The 20,053-nt window shown below is 34.9% G+C and overlaps 1 protein-coding gene across 5 annotated transcripts in view; it reads left to right on the forward strand.

Annotated features, from left to right (window-relative positions):
• RTKN2 (rhotekin 2) overlaps window positions 1-20,053 on the forward strand; it is a 73,210-nt gene that overhangs the window by 47,490 nt on the left and 5,667 nt on the right. For all 5 annotated transcript variants that reach the window (XM_079793735.1, XM_079793736.1, XM_079793737.1 and 2 more), the window contains 4 exons: window positions 3,263-3,369; window positions 4,276-4,407; window positions 14,265-14,427; window positions 19,365-19,472. In XM_079793735.1, coding sequence (XP_079649861.1) covers window positions 3,263-3,369; window positions 4,276-4,407; window positions 14,265-14,427; window positions 19,365-19,472 — 510 coding nt within the window. The remainder of the gene's footprint in view (window positions 1-3,262; window positions 3,370-4,275; window positions 4,408-14,264; window positions 14,428-19,364; window positions 19,473-20,053) is intronic.

A 20,053-nucleotide genomic window follows, 5' to 3' on the forward strand; every position in this document is an offset into this window, starting at 1 on the left:
TCAGATACATACTTTTATAGAATTTTTATTTCATTTCCTGCTTATTTTAGGAAAGAAGATTCTCATTTATTTAGTTAGTTATGTCTGTATTTGGGGACCATTTCCTATATTGTATTTATGCATTTATTCCTCCCAGGTCAAACCCTTTATTTCTGAAAGATAGCATCTTTAATGAGGTATTAATAAAAAAAATATTTGAATAGTCTTAGATAATTTGTTGTGTGCTATTCTATAATAGAATGGTGAGTAGGTAAGTTAATTTAAAAAACTTTTGTTTTACTTTGTACTCATCATTTTAGGCTTGTCTTTTTCATTTAACTGATGTATGAAACTTTGGCTACATTGTATCTATATATTAATTGTATTTTTATAAAAAAAAATTTTTTCCAGAGTTAGTAAGACATTTGGGGCCATAATAGTAAAAGCCAATGGCTAGCTATTTTATAGGTACTACCAACAGGGGTCAGTGAAAACTTTAAAAATCATTTTTGTGTGGTGAAAGCACCATATGCTGGATTTTTATTTATACCCTGATAAACAGAATAAATCATGCAATGCTCTCCTTCCATATAGATTTGAAGGCTTTATACTTACGTGTACACACACTAAAGGAATATCTTAATGTTTTTTGAAAGAACTTTTTTTAATCATTTTGCAAAACTTATAGGAAATTTACAAATTCAATGTCAAGATCTTTTTACGCGTCCCCCCCCCCCCCCCCCGCCCCCAAGTATATGAGAGCAGGATGCTTACATGATGCTCCATTACCCCCAAATATGTATTTCCCACTAAGAGGACATCCGGCTATATCACTGCACCACCCAAATCAGGAAATTAATAATACATTACTACCATTTAATTCTCAGACTCCAGGTGTTGCTTATTGTCCCAGTAATGTTCCTTATGACAAAAGGATCCAGTGCAGAATCACAAACTGCCTTTAATTATCATGCTTCCTTTGTTTCTTTCAGTCTGGACCAGTTCTTTAGTCTTTCCTTGGCTTTTATAACCTGAACACTTTTACACATCATAGTGATTTTGTAGAAGGTCCTTCAGTTTGTATTTGTCAGATGTTTTCTTGGGATAAGATTCTGGATATACATTTTTGGCAGAAATATCACAGAACTGATGTTGTGTTCAATGCATCCATTAGGTGGCATATAATTTTGATTCATCCAATTACTGATGTTCACTTTAATTGCTTAATTAAGGTGGTGTCTACCAAGCTTTTCTATTGTGAAGCTACTTTTTTGTTTCCCCTTTTGTAATAAATACATATTTTGTGTGTGAGAAGGGGGGTACATTGAAACACTGTATTTTATTATTGGACTTTCAATTTATTCGTTGATGTGTTTATAGCAATATGGACTCAGGTTTCTCTGTTTTGTTCAATGCATCATAATCTTTTAATATCATTGTTTATTTTCAGGTTCATATTGTCTCCAGATTGGCCAATGGGAGCACATTAAAGATGGCTTCTGTGTTTTTTGACAGGTCTTCATCAAAAAACTCCCTTGCTTTGTGGCATAAGATATTTCAGACTCATCATGTACTTTCCCTGCCCCAGACCTGGAATCAGCCATTTCTCCAAGGAATGCTGATTCTTTTTAATGGATATAATATTTAGAAGACATGATCTGGGCTCTAGGTATATTCACCACGATTAGGGTGTTGCTTTTCCTAGCTCCCCTCACTGGACAGAGCTACATACATGCACATATTTTGTCATGTATTTCTTAATCTCTATGTGTTGAAAACCATTTCACACCAGTACATCCAATTCTAATCCAACATCACAGAGAGTTTATTCCACATATTTTAAGTCCTTTCTCTCACAGTGAGAAACCTGTTTTCTATTATCTTTCAAGTTTTTTTCTTCTTTCATCAGTCTCCCTGAAAGCAACCATTTTCTCATCTTCTTTACTTCTTCTTCTTCTTGTGGGCAGCCCCTTGCCCATGTGGACACTCTTTCCCGTTCAGGCTTTTACTCCCCATGCCTGGTTGCTCTCGCCCTCATCCCATGTGGACACCCTTTTCAGCACCTGTACTCTGACACCCAGGGCCAGCTGTTCTTCTGCTCGGATGCCCTTCTTACTGGGTTCTGACATGCTGTTCTGGTCATTGAATGTGTGGATTGCTTCTTCAGACTCTGACTCCCATGGCTGGGCCATCCCCCAAATGTACACACTTGTCTTACTCTACTTAGATTCTGATACCCTTCTCACTCTACTCAGGCCTGACTCCCTACACCAGGGCATCCCCTGAGCAGAGATCTCCTTTGACCTCTAGGCTCTGCTCCATGTGATCTGTCCTCAGCCCATTCAGGCTTGTGCCAGGCAGCTCTCTTACTCAGCCTCCCTGTCCTCTGTCACCCAGCTGTGGCACACCACAGCTTCACCCCCCCACCCCAGCACAGATACCCAACTTGGTGAACTCCACCTAATGGCTCCAAGCTGAACTATAAGAGGGAGGAGAGAAAAGGCAAAACAGTTTATTAAATTACTAGAGGCCTGGTGCATGACATCCGTGCACTGGGAGGAGGGTGCGGGGGGTCGGGGGGGGGGGGGGGGTCCCTCAACCCAGCCTGCGCCCTTTAGCAGTCCAGAAGTTCCTCGAAGGGAGCGGGCTTAAGCTGTCAGTGGACATCCTTAGCACTGCCGGGGAGGCGGGAGAGGCTCCTGCCACTGCAGCTGTGCTCACCAACCGTCAGCCCGGCTGGTGGCTGAGCAGCACTCCCCTGTGGGAGCGTACTGACCACCAGGGGGCAGCTCCTGTGTTGAGCATCTGCCCCCGGGTGGTCAGTGTGCATCATAGCGACCTGTTGTTCCACAATTGGGTCAATTTGCATATTACCCTATTATTATATAGGATTATATTAAAGTTGTGCTCTGAAATGTTTTATTCAGAGGATCGCTTTGGTAATTACTATAATGAAAGTCAGAAAAAATAGAATTTGACATACAAAAATTACTTTATTAGATTTTTTATATTAAATGAGTTTACTTATATGCCCTGAACTACCTCTGCTGATTAATTACTTTAAGATCAAACAAGAGATCAAGAGACTAAAAGTTCCAAGTCTATTCCAGATGATAGCATGCTATAAACTATTAGCTTAATATCATCTCTTATTTGATTTTGTCATTAAAGATGGTTCTTGTATTTGAGTAGGATGAACCTTTACGTATGTTCTTATGTAAAGCCAAAAAAAAAATTTGTGGAAAGAAAATTGTAACTTGACTTTTTCTCCTTTTTTAAATAGAGGAATCTTCATTTTGGCTGCCCTTATTTGGCAACATGTGCTGCCGATTAGTTGCCCAGCCAGCTTGTATGGCTGAGGATGCATTTGCAGGATTTCTTAATCAGCAGGTTAGCGGATTTAACTATTCTACAGTAATTATAGCTCCAATTTAGATCTTAATCCTAATATTGAGAAGTATTTTTTAGAGACTTCTTTTAAAAACAGTTTTCTCATTAGACATAGTCTGGGGAATTGGGAGGGGAGACCTGGGGATGAGAAGGGAGGGTCTAATGCAATTTGGATGGCTAAGGAGCTACCTCTCCAGGTTCCTCTGCTTCGTGAATTGCAGTAACAGGATAATCAGCAACAGAGGACTCCTTGTGGAAGCTGATGAGGACTGCTCAGCACCTTTCTCATAAGGCCTTTCTGGCAGACAGCTTTTGGCACAGTGTAGGCCTCTGAGCTTCCAAAGCGGCCTCTGTGCCATCTACTCCTGATTTATTTATAACCATAGTTATTTATATTCAGTAAATAATTAATTATGGGCTCCAATGAATCAATAGCGTTTTCTAAAAGATTCCATTAAGAGGAAAGAAAATTTGCATTCTTACAGGGTCGTCAACATTTTCCAGTGCTCTAAGAACAGTAAGGGAAAATTATATTTTGAATACCGAGTTATTTTTATAACTTTTCTGAGTCGATGAATTGCTGTGGAATTCTTAGTACTCATTTTTAATAGACAAGCTTTTTAAAAACTTCATTGATTTATGATTTTATGTGTGTAAATGTTATGTGGTAATTATTACCTCCATTTTGCTTATTTAATGCTTTTGAGAATTCCAGACCTTTATTCTCTTATGTTAAGTTACTCTTTAGTTCTCATTAACTCATTATATAGTAAATTAATGGGTAACTATCACATTAAAAAATTTTAAAAACTAATTTAACTTTGATAATTTAAGTATTTTGTTGAATTTAGAGTTAAGGTGATGAATTATGTTTTAATGTTGATTCTTTCTTGATTTTTTCCCCAGCAAACGTTAGAAGGACTGATTAGTTGGAGAAGGTTGTATTGTGTTTTGAGAGGAGGTAAACTCCATTGTTTTTACACTCCAGAAGAAATTGAAGCTAAAGTGGAACCAGCTTTGGTAGTGCCCATTAACAAGGTAAATAAAATGCTATTTTGAAAATAGAAATATAACATTTAATGAAGTTTGTCCATTTCCATACAGTTTATATTGTTGCCATCTTATAAAGAAAAGGGAAGTACTGCTAAAAATAGGTTAGTTTATAAAGGGAATTAATCTTAGTTTTCTTTTCATTATAGAGCTAATTCGGTAAAGGAATTGCTATATATTTCCTAAGAAAACATAGTTATTGGAAATATATACCAGTAAATAGGTTTTAAAGCAGAGAATATAATTCCACATTAACAGGATTTTAAAATTTTCCATGAATTTATTTAATTAAGAGATTATATAAACATAAATTGTTAGCTCGTGCTACAGTGATATTCTCTCTAGTTAATATTTAAATGAATCCATAAAAAGACATTTTGGAGTGGGATTGACGGGCAATTGTCCAGCCTTCTGTCAGAACAGGAAAGCCTGACAGTTCATTTAGAATACGTGAGTGCTTACACTGCATTTAAGAAGTAGTACTACCCCACCTAGAGAAGCTATCAAATGCACACACACACACAGGTTTGATACAAAGATGATTAAAATTTACTAACAAACTTTTTATCCATAAATCTATAGGAAAACTTTCCACAATAAGCCAAACTTACTTTCTTTATCCCAGGATCTTAAATTTATCTTCCTCCATCATCTTAGTTTAGTGTTTATTGGAGGTCCCTCCCCGCCCCCCTTTTTAGCATTCCTACTAGAGAATAGTATAATGGCATTTCTAGAGCAGAATATCAGCTTTTCTTTCTAAAGACTACTTAATTCTTCCTAGTTGTTTTAATTTGCTTGCCTTTGGAGTGGTTAAATTGAAATATATGATAAAATATGAGCCTTCCCAGCTGTTAACTCTGCATATTTTACTTGTTTTTAAATTTTCTTTTGGAGGAAAATGTAAAGTGGTATGTCCTGAAAAACATGTAAATACTGGTTTGCTAATTTATAAGGACTTGAGTTAATTTCTATGATCTTTTCCAATAATAACATATGGTCTGTTTCTATCCTACTTTTAGAACTTACACTGCTTTTTACTTAAAGGAAATCCTTCAGTGAGATCTTTTATTATATAATTAAGTCCACTTAACATATCTGTTTTGTGTATTGGAAAGATTGGTGATGCTATTAAATAATATACCTCAATATAACAACATAGTGAGTTTATTTTGGTTTAGAAAATTAGGTTTATGAAAGTACAATTTTATTATTAGAAAATTGATATAATTTTTATTACTTGCCAACCTTTTATTTTGTTTTGTTTAAGCAGCATTCACTTTTCTTTACCTTATTAGTCTTCTGAAAATTCCAAATATATAGGGTCTAATTCCTGAAAAGTGCTTAACAATGTTTACATGGCCTGACTTGAATTTACCTTTTTCAATTGTGGTAATAAAGGCTGATAACCTAGCAACTAATAGGATTCTCTAGTCAATCAACTCCATTATAAGATGACTGAAATCAGCATACTTAGAAATCTCAGTGGTGGCTCTGCAATTGACCATTACAAATTCACAGGAAAATGATGAATCTAGTAATTTGTATAAACTCACCTTAGACTTGGGAACAGCATAGATTATCTTTGACCCTGAGAACTGATGACAGATATCTCTTATATTGTTTGTGACTTTTGTCTAAAGTACAAAAGAGAATGGAATATTAAACTCTGACGTAAGATTAAGTTTGGGAAGGTTAATATCATTTACTGGTACTTGCTAATCTCAAAGATTATACAGATGGGGAAAGTCTTCCATTCTCTAGTTTTGCAATATTGTCATCTTAATTTTTCCAGCGCGAATTCCTGCCCTTTCTCTATAGAAACTTTTATTTCTTCAGTTCCTACTTCTACCTCAGGTTTTCTTTGAACTCTTCTATTCACCTGAAAACTTCACTCTTAACAGTAAATCCCACTGGTCTCCTTGTTTACGTGTGTCAGATATTAACTGGGTCAAGACATTTATTTGTTAACTTATGAAAACACAACTGTTATATAATTATACCTCCTATTTAAAATAGTTTAGATTTTTTCTTAACTTATAGAATTACTCAAATTTACAGAAAAGTTGAAAATGCCTTTGTGGTCATTTGTATATCACCTAGATTCAACAGTTAACATTTTGTCATATTTGCTTTATCCTTTTTTTTTTTAAGGGGGCTAACTGCTTTACATTTATCTAATTTTTAATCAACTTTATGGTGGTAGAATACACATAAAATAAAATTCACCAATTTTAAAAAGTACTACTATTTATAATACCTTAAACAATAAATTTAAAAAAAGAATATTGAAAAAAATGTGAAAAATACAGAAATAAAGTATATGTGTCTTGCTCAACTCAAAAAAAAATACATTTTGATAATTTTGGCAAATATACAGTTGTAGTTTAATCATTGCTACAGTCATTGCATTACAGTTTTTTGTTTTTAATATTTTTTGGTGTGAAGTTCTATTCAGCAAATTTTGATTATACAGTAGTGTTATCAGCAATACAATAGTGTTAACAATAGTCACCATGTTTTATAGATCCTTAGACCTTATTCATCTTATAGCTGAAAGTTTATAAAGCCTCTTTACTTAACTTTTTTTTCTGACCCATTTGAAATATATATACAATACCATTATCACAGCTAGGCAAATTAACAATAATTTTCTTTTATCATCTAATATCCAGTTCATGCTCAAATTTTCCCATTGTCCCCAAAGTATTTGTTTAGCTTTTACTTTCAATCTATGATTATTTAAATACTAGAGGCCCAGTGCATGAAATTCGTGCACAGGGGTGTGTCCCCTCAGCCCAGCCTGCACCCTCTCCAATCCAGGACCCCTCGGGGGATGTCCTACTGCCGGTTTAGGCCCGATCCCCAGGCAATCGGACATCCCTCTCACAATCCAGGACCGCTGGCTCCTAATTGCTCACCTGCCTGCCTGCCTGGTCACCCCTAACTGCCCCCCGCCCCCCGCCCCCGCCAGCCTGATTGTCCCTCACTGCCTCTGTGTGCCGGCCTGATCGCCCCTAACTGCCCCACCTGCCGGCCTGGTCGCCCCTAACTGCCCCCTGCTGCTGGCCAGGTCTCCCCCAACTGCCTCCTCCCCGCTGGCCTGGTTGCCCCTAACTGTCCTCCCTTCCCCCGCCAGCCTGGTCGCCCCATGCAGCCTGCTTGCTTAGTCGTTTGGTCGTCCCTCAATTGTAAATTAGGTCCAGAGGCTTGATTAGATTCTTTTAAAATATTTTTTACAAGAATATTTCATGGATATGACAGATACTTTATAGAGCATCCTTTTCAGAGACACATGATATCAGGTGGTCTGCTTATTGACAATGCTGGGTTAAGGTGGTGACCACTAGCCCCCCAGTATATAGGTAAGCTTTCCTCTTTACAGTTAGCAAGTAGTGTAAAAGGTGATACTTTGTGATTGCCCTTGCCTGAATGAGTCATGACCTTGCAGATTGCATATGCTTTTCTCATACTGTCCTTCCTTGTACATTAATAGCTGGTATTCTTTGTATTCTTTTTGAGGACTTTTTCTCATCAAGTAGGAATGAATTACAATCCCTCCTGAAAAGACAGGATAAATGTTTAATGTTTAAATTGCCAGTTTTCAGAGTAAATAATGGGTATTGCATATTGGTATTATATTTGCAATATGTGTTGGAATGATGTTACCCCTCCAGAAATAGCAAAGGAATGTCCCCAAGATTACAATAAACTTACAGCTTTTTATCTACTCGGTGTTTTAAATTACTTGGTTTTCAAATATAAGGTCCATGTTTTGTTTTTGTTTACTTTGGAAATGTTTAAGGGATACATGCTATTAAAACAGAAACTTTGATAAATGTCAGCATGACATTTTCTGATATGTAGGTCAGGTAAACACCAAATAAAACTTTTAAGGATAATGTATTTTTCAGTTTTTAGTATATTTCCAATGCTGAGTCTCTAAGATCTTTTTATGCTTAATAATGTTAAATATTAAATGCAAATCAGAGTTCCTTTCTTTTGATTGTCTTTCTTCTCTCATGATTTAGAAAATAATAATTTTGCCTAATGCTACTTTAAACATTATGTGAAAACATACATTTTGCAGTAGCTAAGGTATATTAATAATAGTTCTGTTATTTTGATCACAGGATTTGTTCTTTAACTATAATTCTTGTCCTTCTAAATGGCATTTCCTGTAAGGCTAAGTCAGTTCATTAATTTTCATAGGGAGCCATCTGTGGAAATAGTCACATTAAGGAAAGAAAAGCCTAAAAGCTATTCCCCTCTTCTTTTCAATCCAAATTTGAAAGGATGATTTACTTCAAAGTGATTGCTTCAACTTCAAAAAACTTCCTTTGAATGTTGTTAAGTAAGACATTCTCAATAAGGGGTACTTAACTGGAGCCACTGAATCTCCTATACATTGTAGAAAGCATTTTATTAACCAGAGTTTTACCCATTGCCAATAGGGTGGGGAGTGGAATGGAAAAGAAGTATGGGCCTTTGAGATCAATAGTCTTTTCTTGATTTGAAATATTATGCATCACTTCATTTTAATGAATAATAAAATCTCTACTAAACAAGTCAATAACACTACTTGGGGTGATAGACCTTTGTTAAATTGTCTTGAATTTGCTTTTAACCATTATTTTTATCATAGATCCTAGCAAGCAAAATTATTATAAAGCACGTGGGATTTTTTTTTGAAGTATTTTAGTCCTCTTAAAGTCTGAACCCTATCAACTATTCATACTGACCTTTATAAATATAGCAAAAAATGATTTTTTTCAACCACCTTTTCTTTTAGTAGGAGTTTATGTCTGATTTCATTGACATAAACTGAAAGTAATTATATCATATCACACTAGTACTAATTATACCTAATACTTGATTTAATTTATGGTTATACTTTACATATTTCAAACATCCCTTGTCATATGTTGTGAACATATGCTCTGTTATTAGAGTATATATAAGGACTAAATCTTTATTTTAGCAACATTGTTATTCTTATTGCTATACAGAGTGTCCCATCTTTGGCTACTGGGAGCCTCATCAAGTTGGTCCATTTGATAAAACCCTAGTAATCTTTGATTTCTGGTAGGACAAGATATTCCAGGATCATCCTGTACATTTCCTGACCCAGTCTGGGAATCGGCCATTTCTCTAAAGAGCTCTGATTCTTTTTAGTGGGAAAAGGTATTTATAGACCACAATCTGGGTACATAGTAGATTTTTTTTTAAAGTCATGTAGTCAAAATTCATAAATCTGTCCTGATCTAATACTTTTCCATCACCATAGATCTGAAGCATGCAGCATATTTATAATTCAAAATAATGAACAACCTAGAAGAAAATTTCCTTTGACTTCAGAGTTAATTATATTTTGTTACAAAATTGGTTTCTCAAATTATATTTTTATTGACTTCGGTTGGCTGTGGAAGGTTGTAGTTCAATATGTGCTGGTTGACAAAAGACGAGCCAGCGAGGATTAAAATTTCACAGTGAATAATCTCAAGTCTATCCTCAAATCAAAACAAATAAAGCCTCCTAAATCAACTAGAAGGTTTGGGATTATCAAAAGCAAGACAAGAAATTCTGACCTTGGGCAGAACATAAGTTTCCTCATCTGTAAATTAAGGAATTGAATTAGACACTATCTCTGGGATCTGAGTCTATCGATGTAAAACTTTTTATTATTATCTGAGTTGTTCTTTTTCTTTCTCATTCTCTTATTCATTAAATATCTTTCAGTCATTTAGCAGAAATAGTGGAGACAAAAATATCTAACTTCTTTCATTTTTTACCTGCTAACAGGAGATACTTCCATTACCTCTACATTGTGTGAGCACATAATGTTAACAGTTCTAAAAGTCACCTTCTGTTTTCTAATCTATTCTTTGTTTGAGAAGTGAAGTCCTGAACAATATTATACTTTGCACACACTGAAAAATAGCTTGCATTAACTTTCTGACATCAGACACTTTTTAAAATCACTTTTTCTTTGCCATGCAGCTTTTTTATTTAAAAATTTCCCATTAGTTAAATTAATTTGGGTGATAAAATATAGACCTTAATTCAAATGATCTAATTTGTGTTCATTAGCACCTTTTAAAATCCTCTCGTGTTTAAAAAAAAATAGCAGTATTTATTGTTACCAGGGTTAATGAAGTGTGTATAGTATTTATATATTATTGTGTTATATTCTCTTAGAAGGATATAAATTATTTAATCAGGTTTGCTACTTAGCTATTTTCATTTGAAAAGATACCTTGGTATTATTTAAAAATGTACATATCTATATATATGAAAGGCTAAGCGACCATCGCATCTGAAACAACTGAACGGACGACTGAACAGGCTGTGTGCGGCGACGAGGCCGGCAGGGGGATTAGTGAGGGGCGACTAATAGCCAAGCCAGCAGGCTGCAACCAGGCCCGTGGGGGGGGGGGGGGGGGGGAAGCAGTTGGGGGCAACCAGATCAGCCAGGGGGGGGAGGCAGTGAGGGGTGACCAGGCCAGCAGAGGGGGGGCAGAGAGGGGCGACCAGGTTGGCAGGGGGGAGCTTTTGGGGGCAACTATGCCTGCAGGGGGGACAGTTGGGGGTGACCAGGCCAGAGGGGAAGGCAGTTAGGTGCGATCAGGCAGGTGAGCAGTTAGGAGCCAGTGGTCCCAGATTGTGAGAGGGATGTCCGCAGGATCGGGCCTAAACCGGCAGTCGGACATCCCCCGAGGGGGTCCCGGATTGGAGAGGGTGCAGGCTGGGCTGAGGGGACCCCCCCCATGCACGAATTTTGTGCACCAGGCCTCTAGTTCATCTATAAGAAATCAATACTTTTATTTAAAAGTTGAATCTGTTTTATTCTACATACAAGAGGTGGTCAGAAATTTGTATTAAAATGGATTTAGATGGAGGAAAGCACAATTTCAGCAACAAGAATATTTTATATTTTATTGTTGGGGGTTTTAAAAAATACTAACACCAATAAAGGGTTCTCCATTACCCTTTGCTGAGTCAGCATTCAGTTAATCTGATAAAAAAGCATATCAAAGATTCTTCCTAGAGCTAAGTCATTCTCTTCTAATGATAATAAGCTTTATACTTAAGAAACTGAGTACATGCATTTTCAGGCTCCAAGGATGCCATTTGGGGCAGCATTTTTTAAAAAATATTTATAAATAACTACTTAAAAGATTTAAATCTCAACATTTATTACCAATGCATAGGAGTATAAAAATACCTGGTTATGATAAAATTAAAATGCTGGCCATAAGTCCATTATAATTCTCTGAACTCACATTCGTACATGTTTAAAATGATATTTGTGATGCTCCAAATTTTCAAAGTTATGTTGCTACTTTATATAGCATACATTTTTCCTCATGTGATTTTTTAATAAGAATTCCTTCAGGAAAGAACTTATGTAGTATGTGGTGTTAAACTGCATGTATAAACCCATATTTCAGGGATGGATAGATTTTTTTTTCCTAACTCTGCTCCTTCAGTAATTTCCACATAGACATTATTATATGAGTATGTTGGTTTTGATGTGACTGTACAGTCTCTCTTCACTCTATACTCATCAAAGTGAAGAATTTCTTCCCATTCTTAACCAGCTTTTGTAACTGCCAGCCAGATATTCTTCTGCACACATTCCAGTAGGCTTAACCACATTCCTGTAGAACTGCTCTACCCGGTAGAGTAACCACTAACCATCAGTGGCTGTTCGGCTCTTAAAATGCGGCTGTCCAAATTGAGATGTTCTGTAAGATAGACTAGAGTTTGGAGACTTAGCATGAAAAATGAATCTAAAATATTTCAAAAAAGTTTTATCTATTATCTACACGAATAAAAGAAATATGCAAATTGGCCGTACCTCCACGATGCCCACCAGCCGATCAGGAGTGAGTATGCAAATTAACCCAACAAAGATGGCAGGTTAATTTGCATATGCAGGCATGGAGCGAAGACTGAAGGCTCCGGCCTGAGTGAAGACTGAAGAGGTTTGGCTTCTCTGCTGCGGCCAGAAAGGAGAAGCCAAGCCTCGCTGCGGCCGGAGCGAAGGCCTGGGTCCCGGGTGCCATAGGAAAACCAATGCCGGCAGCCAGGGGAAGGAAGGCCTATTGCACGAATCTTTGTGCAACAGGCCTCTAGTATGTTAATATTCTGGATATGTTGGGTTACATAAAATACCGTACTTTCCGACATATAAGACGACTGGGCGTATAAGATTTTCCTGGGTTAAAAAGTCATTTTATACGCTGGAAAATACGGTATATTGGACTATATTGATGGGATTAGATATAATGGATTAGATATATTGGACTACCATATTTTCCGGCGTATAAAACGACTTTTTAACCCAGGAAAATCTTATACGCCCAGTCTTACATGCCGGAAAATACGGTACACTACTTTAAAATAATGTAATAATCTATATAATAAAAGCCTAAGTGACCATTACAGAGAAATGATCAGAACTACTGGTTGCTATGATGCGCACTGACGACCAGGGGCCAGACGCTCAATGCAGGAGCTTCCCCCTGGTGGTTAGTGCGCTCCCACAGGGGGAGTGCCGCTAAGCCAGAAGCTGGGCTCAGCTGGTGAGCGCAGCGGCGGTTGCAGGAGCCTCTTTGGCCTCTGTGGCAACGCTAAGGAGCAGTGAGCTGAGCGATAAGGAGTAGTGAGCAGGCAGGCAGTAGTAAGTGAGGGCTCCCGGACTGCGAGAGGGATGTCCGACTGCCAGCCTAGGCCCATTTCTCGGGGAGTGGGCCTAAGCCAGCAGTTGGACATCCCCCAAGGGCTCCTGGACATGAGAGGACACAGGCTGTGCTGAGGGACCCTCCCTCCAGTGCACAAATTTTGTGCACCAAGCCTCTAGTTATTACATAATTATTTTCACCAGATTTGTTTTCTCTTATTAAATATGATTAGAAGAAAATCTTACATATGTGGCTCACATATATTTCTAATGGATATGCTCAGGCAGCCAAATCCCTATCTTAGCATAATAGATAGTTCTATTCCAGATGTTTCCCGCTAAGATTCCTTGGAAACTGCATGTAGTTGCAAGCTTGTCACGTGGCATGGCAGTGCCAGTGTATGACTTGGGGAATAAACTTCTCTTCTGTATGTAAACACAATAAACATCACCACAATGTGATACATAGTAACACTCAAAAAAACAGTTTAGACTATCAAATGAATGAAACTATTGCCTTTGTACTAGAGTCTTGCATTTAACACTTGAAAAATAATTTTTACCATTATGAGAATGATATTACTTTATGGATCTTTGGCTATGAGGTTTGTAAATGAATGTTACATATGAAATAAATGTTAATGTGGAAAGCCTAACTGTTTGGCTACAGTAAACACTAAGTTATGGTTTTATTGCTTTGACTGATAACACTATATATTACGCATGAATATTCGAATAGGAAACATACTTTACTGATTCTATTTTATTGCTGTTGAAAATATAGTTAATATAATTCACCCTACCATTATGACATACTGTACTTATTTCATTTCAGATTTTAAGATGTATATAAAAGATAGCAAACTCCTACTTAAACTGAAAGGGCAAAATAGGTTTTGTTTTAATCTCATGTAATTTAACATAAGTGCTATATGTAGTATACTTTGAAACATTACTCAGTATTTTTCATATAAAGCATTTTTATAAATCCTCTATATTTGAATTTTAGTATTGAAAATTCTCAAATTTACATATTTTAAATGATTGGCAATAACATTATAATTGTATTTGATGTGAATACAGTAGTTAAGCAATAAAACATTTATTTGATCATCACAAAAATATTCTCTTGTAAAACATCAATTTTTTTCTTAATTTTTAGGAGACCAGAATTCGGGCAATGGAGAATACCAAGAAAAGAATTTATCATTTCTCTGTCATCAACCCTGTTGCTGGACAGGCTGTAGCTCATATTTTTGCAGCTGACAATAAAGAAGATCTTCAGAAGTGGATGGAAGCCTTCTGGCAGCATTTCTTTGATCTCAGTAAGTAGATGTTTGGATTTTCTGGTAGTATATTCATATAACCTGAAAGGATACAGACAGCAATATAAATATTGAAATTATACATATTATAACCTTATAGTTTGCATCAAGAAATTTTTTATGTTCTTGAATAATATGATAGTATATCTCCAGTACAATGATGCTTTTTTCTCTTAACCTTTCCCCAGTGCCTGACTGACTATAGTATAGTAACAGTGTACCTTTGAATCTAGTATCACTACCTTTTACTTTTTTAAAGAAGTCTATGATATTTTAATTATTAAATTATTCAAAACTCAACTTGATGAATACAAATTATGATTTTAAATAGTTTCTTACAAGAATGAAGTCACACTATGCATTGAAGACATTCTGACTTTTTTTTTCACGTTAAGACAATTTCGTATTTTAGAAAGTGGGAACTAGATGATTTTCATTGAAGAGATACTTCTATACAAATACGTTTTGTTTTTATTGATGAATACAATTATATAGGTTTCAAGTGTACAGTTCTGATATATCATCTGTATATTGCTTTGTGTGCCCACCACCCAAAGTTAAATCTTCTTCCATCACCATATGTTTGACTCCATTTACCCTTTACTACCCACCCACTCACTCCTTTTTGCACTGGTAACCAACATACTGATATCTGTGTCTGAGTTGTCTTTCTTGTTTGTTCATTTTTTTAAAATATTTTAAATAGGCTTTCTTTCCCCTTTATTCTGGGGCGGGGAGGGGGGAGAGAGAGAGAGAGAGAGAGAGAGAGAGAGAGAGAGAGAGAGATCTATGTGAGAGAGAAACATCGATGGGTTGCCTCCTATACGCACCCTGATCAGAGACTGAACCCACAACCTGGATATGTGAGTGCCCTGACCAGAATTGAACCCTCTACAATTTGATGTATGAGACAACCTCAACCAACTGAGCCTCCCTCTCTCCCCATCCAGAGTACATTTTTTGCTTTCAATTTTAATCCCACATATGAGTGAAATCAATATGGTTCTTAACTTTTTCTGACTTACTTCACTTAGCATGATATTCTCAAGATCCATTCATGTTGATAAGAAGCCATCTGAGGAATAAAAAACTTATCTAAGATAGTGATGATCCTAAAATATTGAAATGTTTAGGAGACTCATTTTCCTGTAACCTCCTGTTAACTCCAGATTTCTTATAATATCATCTTGGACATCATCCAAAAGAGATTTTTTAAAATCGTAGATATTGTTTTTCAGTTTCAATAATACAGTTCAATGGCATGGATTATAAAACAATGTGATAGTAATGTAATATAGTTCCACTATATAAAATATGTGAGGCTCTAATTGTCTCAATTTCAAGAGGAATTTTATCAGCAGTAAAATACTGAAATTGGATATTGAAAATGTAGACTATTGGTAATGGCTATTTCTAATCAAATTAAGCCTACAGTTAGATTCAACCAGTATTTTACATCTTTAGAATGCTTTTCTATAGAATTACAAAGTAGAGCCATTTGCAAATAATAGTAGTTACTTCCTAGAAATCATACTTAGAGACGTTTTAGGACTTCTTACAGGCTCTTTGGGGGAACTCCATAAAAGAGTTAAAATCTGCAGTCCTTAGATTAAGTTTCATAAGCCTAGTTTGATCCATGGCCTGGTCAAGTACTATAGCAATGGTGAGGAAGGAGGCAAAAGGGGAACTAAATTTGATTACCTTCCACATACCATATGGCTTCATTTATTTCTCATAACATCTCAGTGATGTAGAAATTATTTCCCTCTGCTCTAAAGATGAGAAAATTGAGTCTGAAGAGGTTTCTAGTTTGCCACAGGGAATCAGAGGAAGGACTTCTCCATGGCCTTCTTGGATTCTTTAGGACTTTTTCTTCCTTAAGTACTATCCCTCAGCATTCAGTAGATGTTTAAATATTTGTTCCATGCTTATCAGCATGCACTACATTTCTTTCTTCTAAAATTTCAGCTATCATAGGTGTGTTGCCTAAAGAACAACAACTTCCTTTTGTTTGCTAATCACAGCTAAAATTTTAACTGCTTCCCTAAATGCTATAATTTAGAGAATCTGTCTTACAAAACAGTATATTATTTTTAGAAAATGATTCTGGTATTTTATAATTTTTATATACATAAAAACAGGGAGAAAATGTAAAAGAAAGTAAAAATTCCAGAATATTATATAGTTTGGATATCAACTTCTACTAGATGATCTCATGTTTTCATTCTCCAGATAGTGTAAAATAATTTATCATGCTAAAAATTAGAGGGATAAGAATCTCCGGGAGTTTTTGTACTCTCAAAGTAATAAGAAAGTGATGACAGCAAGGTTCTCAGGTCTGGCTATTTATTTAGTACTTAATGTTTGGGGGGGTAAAATCTGCCAGTCTATCTGATTTTTAAAGTATAAACTATATTACATTTGTACTTTAGAATTCATTGTGTATAGAGATAGGAAGCAAAGATGGAAGTGTTTATACTATCCTAAAGATTGACTTGAACTTTAAAATTTTTACCTCCCAAGTGATAAGTATAGCCTCTTGTGATTATAGGAGAAATAATGTGTGTAGAACAAAGTAGAGAATAGATATCCAGGGCAAAATAAAGAGTAATTTAACAGTTAGAGCCATTTTCAATAATTTGACTCCATTTAAGAGTAGAAAATTAGAAGAGTAATATATTAGAAATCATAAGAAAACGTTAATGGAACTAGTTGTGCTTAGCCTGTAGAACACTCTTGAGTGGAGGTTGGGAGGCAAAGGGGATGGAATAGTTCATTTTAAATTCTTTTCCCATATAATTATTTTAATCATTTTTAAAATTATAGTTTACATTCAGTATTATTTTGTATTAGTTTCAGGTATACAGAACAGTAGTCAGACAATCATATACTTTACAAAGATATTCCAGTACCCACCTGGTACTATTCATAGCTATTATGTGTAATAGTTAATTTTTAATATTTGAAAGCTAACAAACATGTAAAAGAGGAATGCTACTTGTCTTGGATGATCAAAAAGGGTAGAGCTAGGAATGATAGATCAAAAATAATTTTTTTAATATTTAATAATATGAATATTGAGTTACATAAGCAGCTTAACATAACAGATTACCTTGAGTGGGAATATTATAACAATAAATAGTGTGGGAAACATCTTCAATATACAGATTTTATGTGACTAAAACATTCATTTAATATTTTATACTGGGTCTTTATTTTTGTGTTAGCATATTGGCCGCATGTGTAACTGTGCATACTAATTTATTCACTGGTAAAATGTTTCAGTTGTAAAGTCTTGACCAGTGAACATACCTCAGATTTCAGTAACACATGGGATAATGTGGCTTTATATTCCAATTTTCAGCATGATTAGTATTCTGCTACCAGTTTAACCATCAAAAGCTTTCATCTATCAATATAGAGAAAATACTGCACTTTATAATTTGTGTAAGATTTGACAGAGAAATGTTTGCTAGTTTAAAGTGTTTCATTATTTTTCCATTAGATATGGCCTTTTTTCTTGCCCTCAAGAAGGAAAAGCTGGCTTTTATATATTTATCTAAAAAAGGAAGTGGAGGGGAGGAATAAGTTATCAGATCTCAGATCCTACTAGATTTAAATTCTGCAGGGCAACCTTTGAAGCCTCAAACTCAAGATTTTATTCCCTTTATGAGTTGCTATGTGAGTTATTTTGAAATTTTTATGATATTCTGTATTTAGCATTATAATAAAACATACTGAAAGGTTTTCATGTTGCTTAACTATTTAAGGTGATGGATTTAAAATTTATGCATATATTACCATATTGCTATGACAGACTTAAAACAACAGAAATGAATAGCTAATTTGACTAAACATGAAATGTCTTTAATTTTTAAGCCATGGAAAATAACTCAGATGGGTATTGAATATGGAGATTGAGAATATATTAAAATGAAAAGAAATACAGATCATAAATCAGTCTAAAAAGGCACATGTGTATTACATTTACTTTTCTACTGATGTAAGAATTTAAGAATGGTGAACCTCAATAACTTAAACTTGTATAATACGAATATATAGACACATAGTTTCTTACACAGTTGTTATCCAACTTGCAGGTGCACAATAAATATATAAAGCTTAAGGTTTTTTATATCCACTCAGAAGAAATAAATCTGAGAATTTTAAGATGTAAATAGTAAAAAACAATAAAAGAAAAATTAATGTTGTCCACACTTTTAAAGTTTAACTTAATTTGAAATAACTTATTCAAGAGGTATGTGGGTGTTTTTTTTATTATTCTGAATGCCTAATGGCTTTATTTAAAGTGTCCTTCCTAAAATAAATTAGATTCTGTTAGAATTTTGAGTGTTCTGTTTTTATAGTAATAGCTTTTGTATACCTTTTACTTAAATGAAAATTCATTGTTTTTCTAGAGTTGCATGATTTTTTAAAAGCACAATAATCGCCTTGAAGAGGTAATTGTTAAATAACCAATTTTTATTTAATTAGAATTCTCAAAGTTGAAATCATTTTTGTGAACCACTATTCCTTACTTTTTTCCTACTTCCTCTTAGAACTGTATTTCATTTGATTTTTTTATCTTTCAACTGTCTTAATTTACTGGACATTTTCATTTAATATTTAAAAGAAAAGAATTTGTACAAACTTTTGCCATAAATAGAAATTTTAATTATTGACCATTTCGTGAAGTAGTGCAGTACTTAATAGCCTGGAGATCTTAGCTTAACATCTGTGCATAGAACTTTATTTGTAAAATAGGTAACTTTTATGCCTAGACTTGGACTTTAAAATTATGGGTAATAATATATTTTTGTGGCTTTCTTAAGATAATGCTTTATTTTCAAAGCAAAAATGTGTTGCTATCTATTAAAAATGAAATATACTACTTCAGATTTATACTTTAAATTAGCCTGCCTTTCTGTCTTTCTTAGGCCAATGGAAGCATTGTTGTGAAGAACTTATGAAAATTGAGATTATGTCACCACGGAAACCACCTTTGTTCTTGACAAAAGAGGCGACCTCAGTCTACCATGATCTGAGTAAGTGGGGATTGTCTTTTCTAAGCTGCAGGCTAACAAAAACAACATTGTCCATATTCAAGCAGCTTATTCTATTGACATTAAAATGCTAAATTTTTCAGGGCACAATGAAAATGAATGAAAAAGACTATGATTATAGACTAAAGAACTCATGTTTAATAGATGAATTAATACAAAATTAATGAATACACATTTTTTTGTAGTTTGAATGCTTAACAAACAAAAATGTTAAGGTTTCAAAATGGGATGAAGGTGCACTAAAATAAATGTTAGCTGAGTAGCTGATAAAAATTCTGAAAATGTGAAGTTGCAGATTGTAAAATATAATGTTCAGTAATTTTTTGTATTAAATTTGTTTTAAAATAGTGTTGATAAATGAATGTTAATAAATGGAAGCTTTTGTATCGGGCAAATAAAATTGGTGAAATTTAATGCTTTGGAAAATTTAAAATTTTTAGACTCAATAATATTTCATTTTCTCATACTTTGAAGGGTATTATCTTCGTAGGATTGCCTTGGTGAACAGTGTTGTGAATAAGTACAAGTCAAGATTAAATTCTAGTCTTTTTTGTCCCCAATGT

This window comes from Cnephaeus nilssonii (genome assembly GCF_951640355.1).
Source record: "Cnephaeus nilssonii genome assembly, chromosome: 16".
Lineage (NCBI taxonomy): Eukaryota > Metazoa > Chordata > Mammalia > Chiroptera > Vespertilionidae > Cnephaeus > Cnephaeus nilssonii.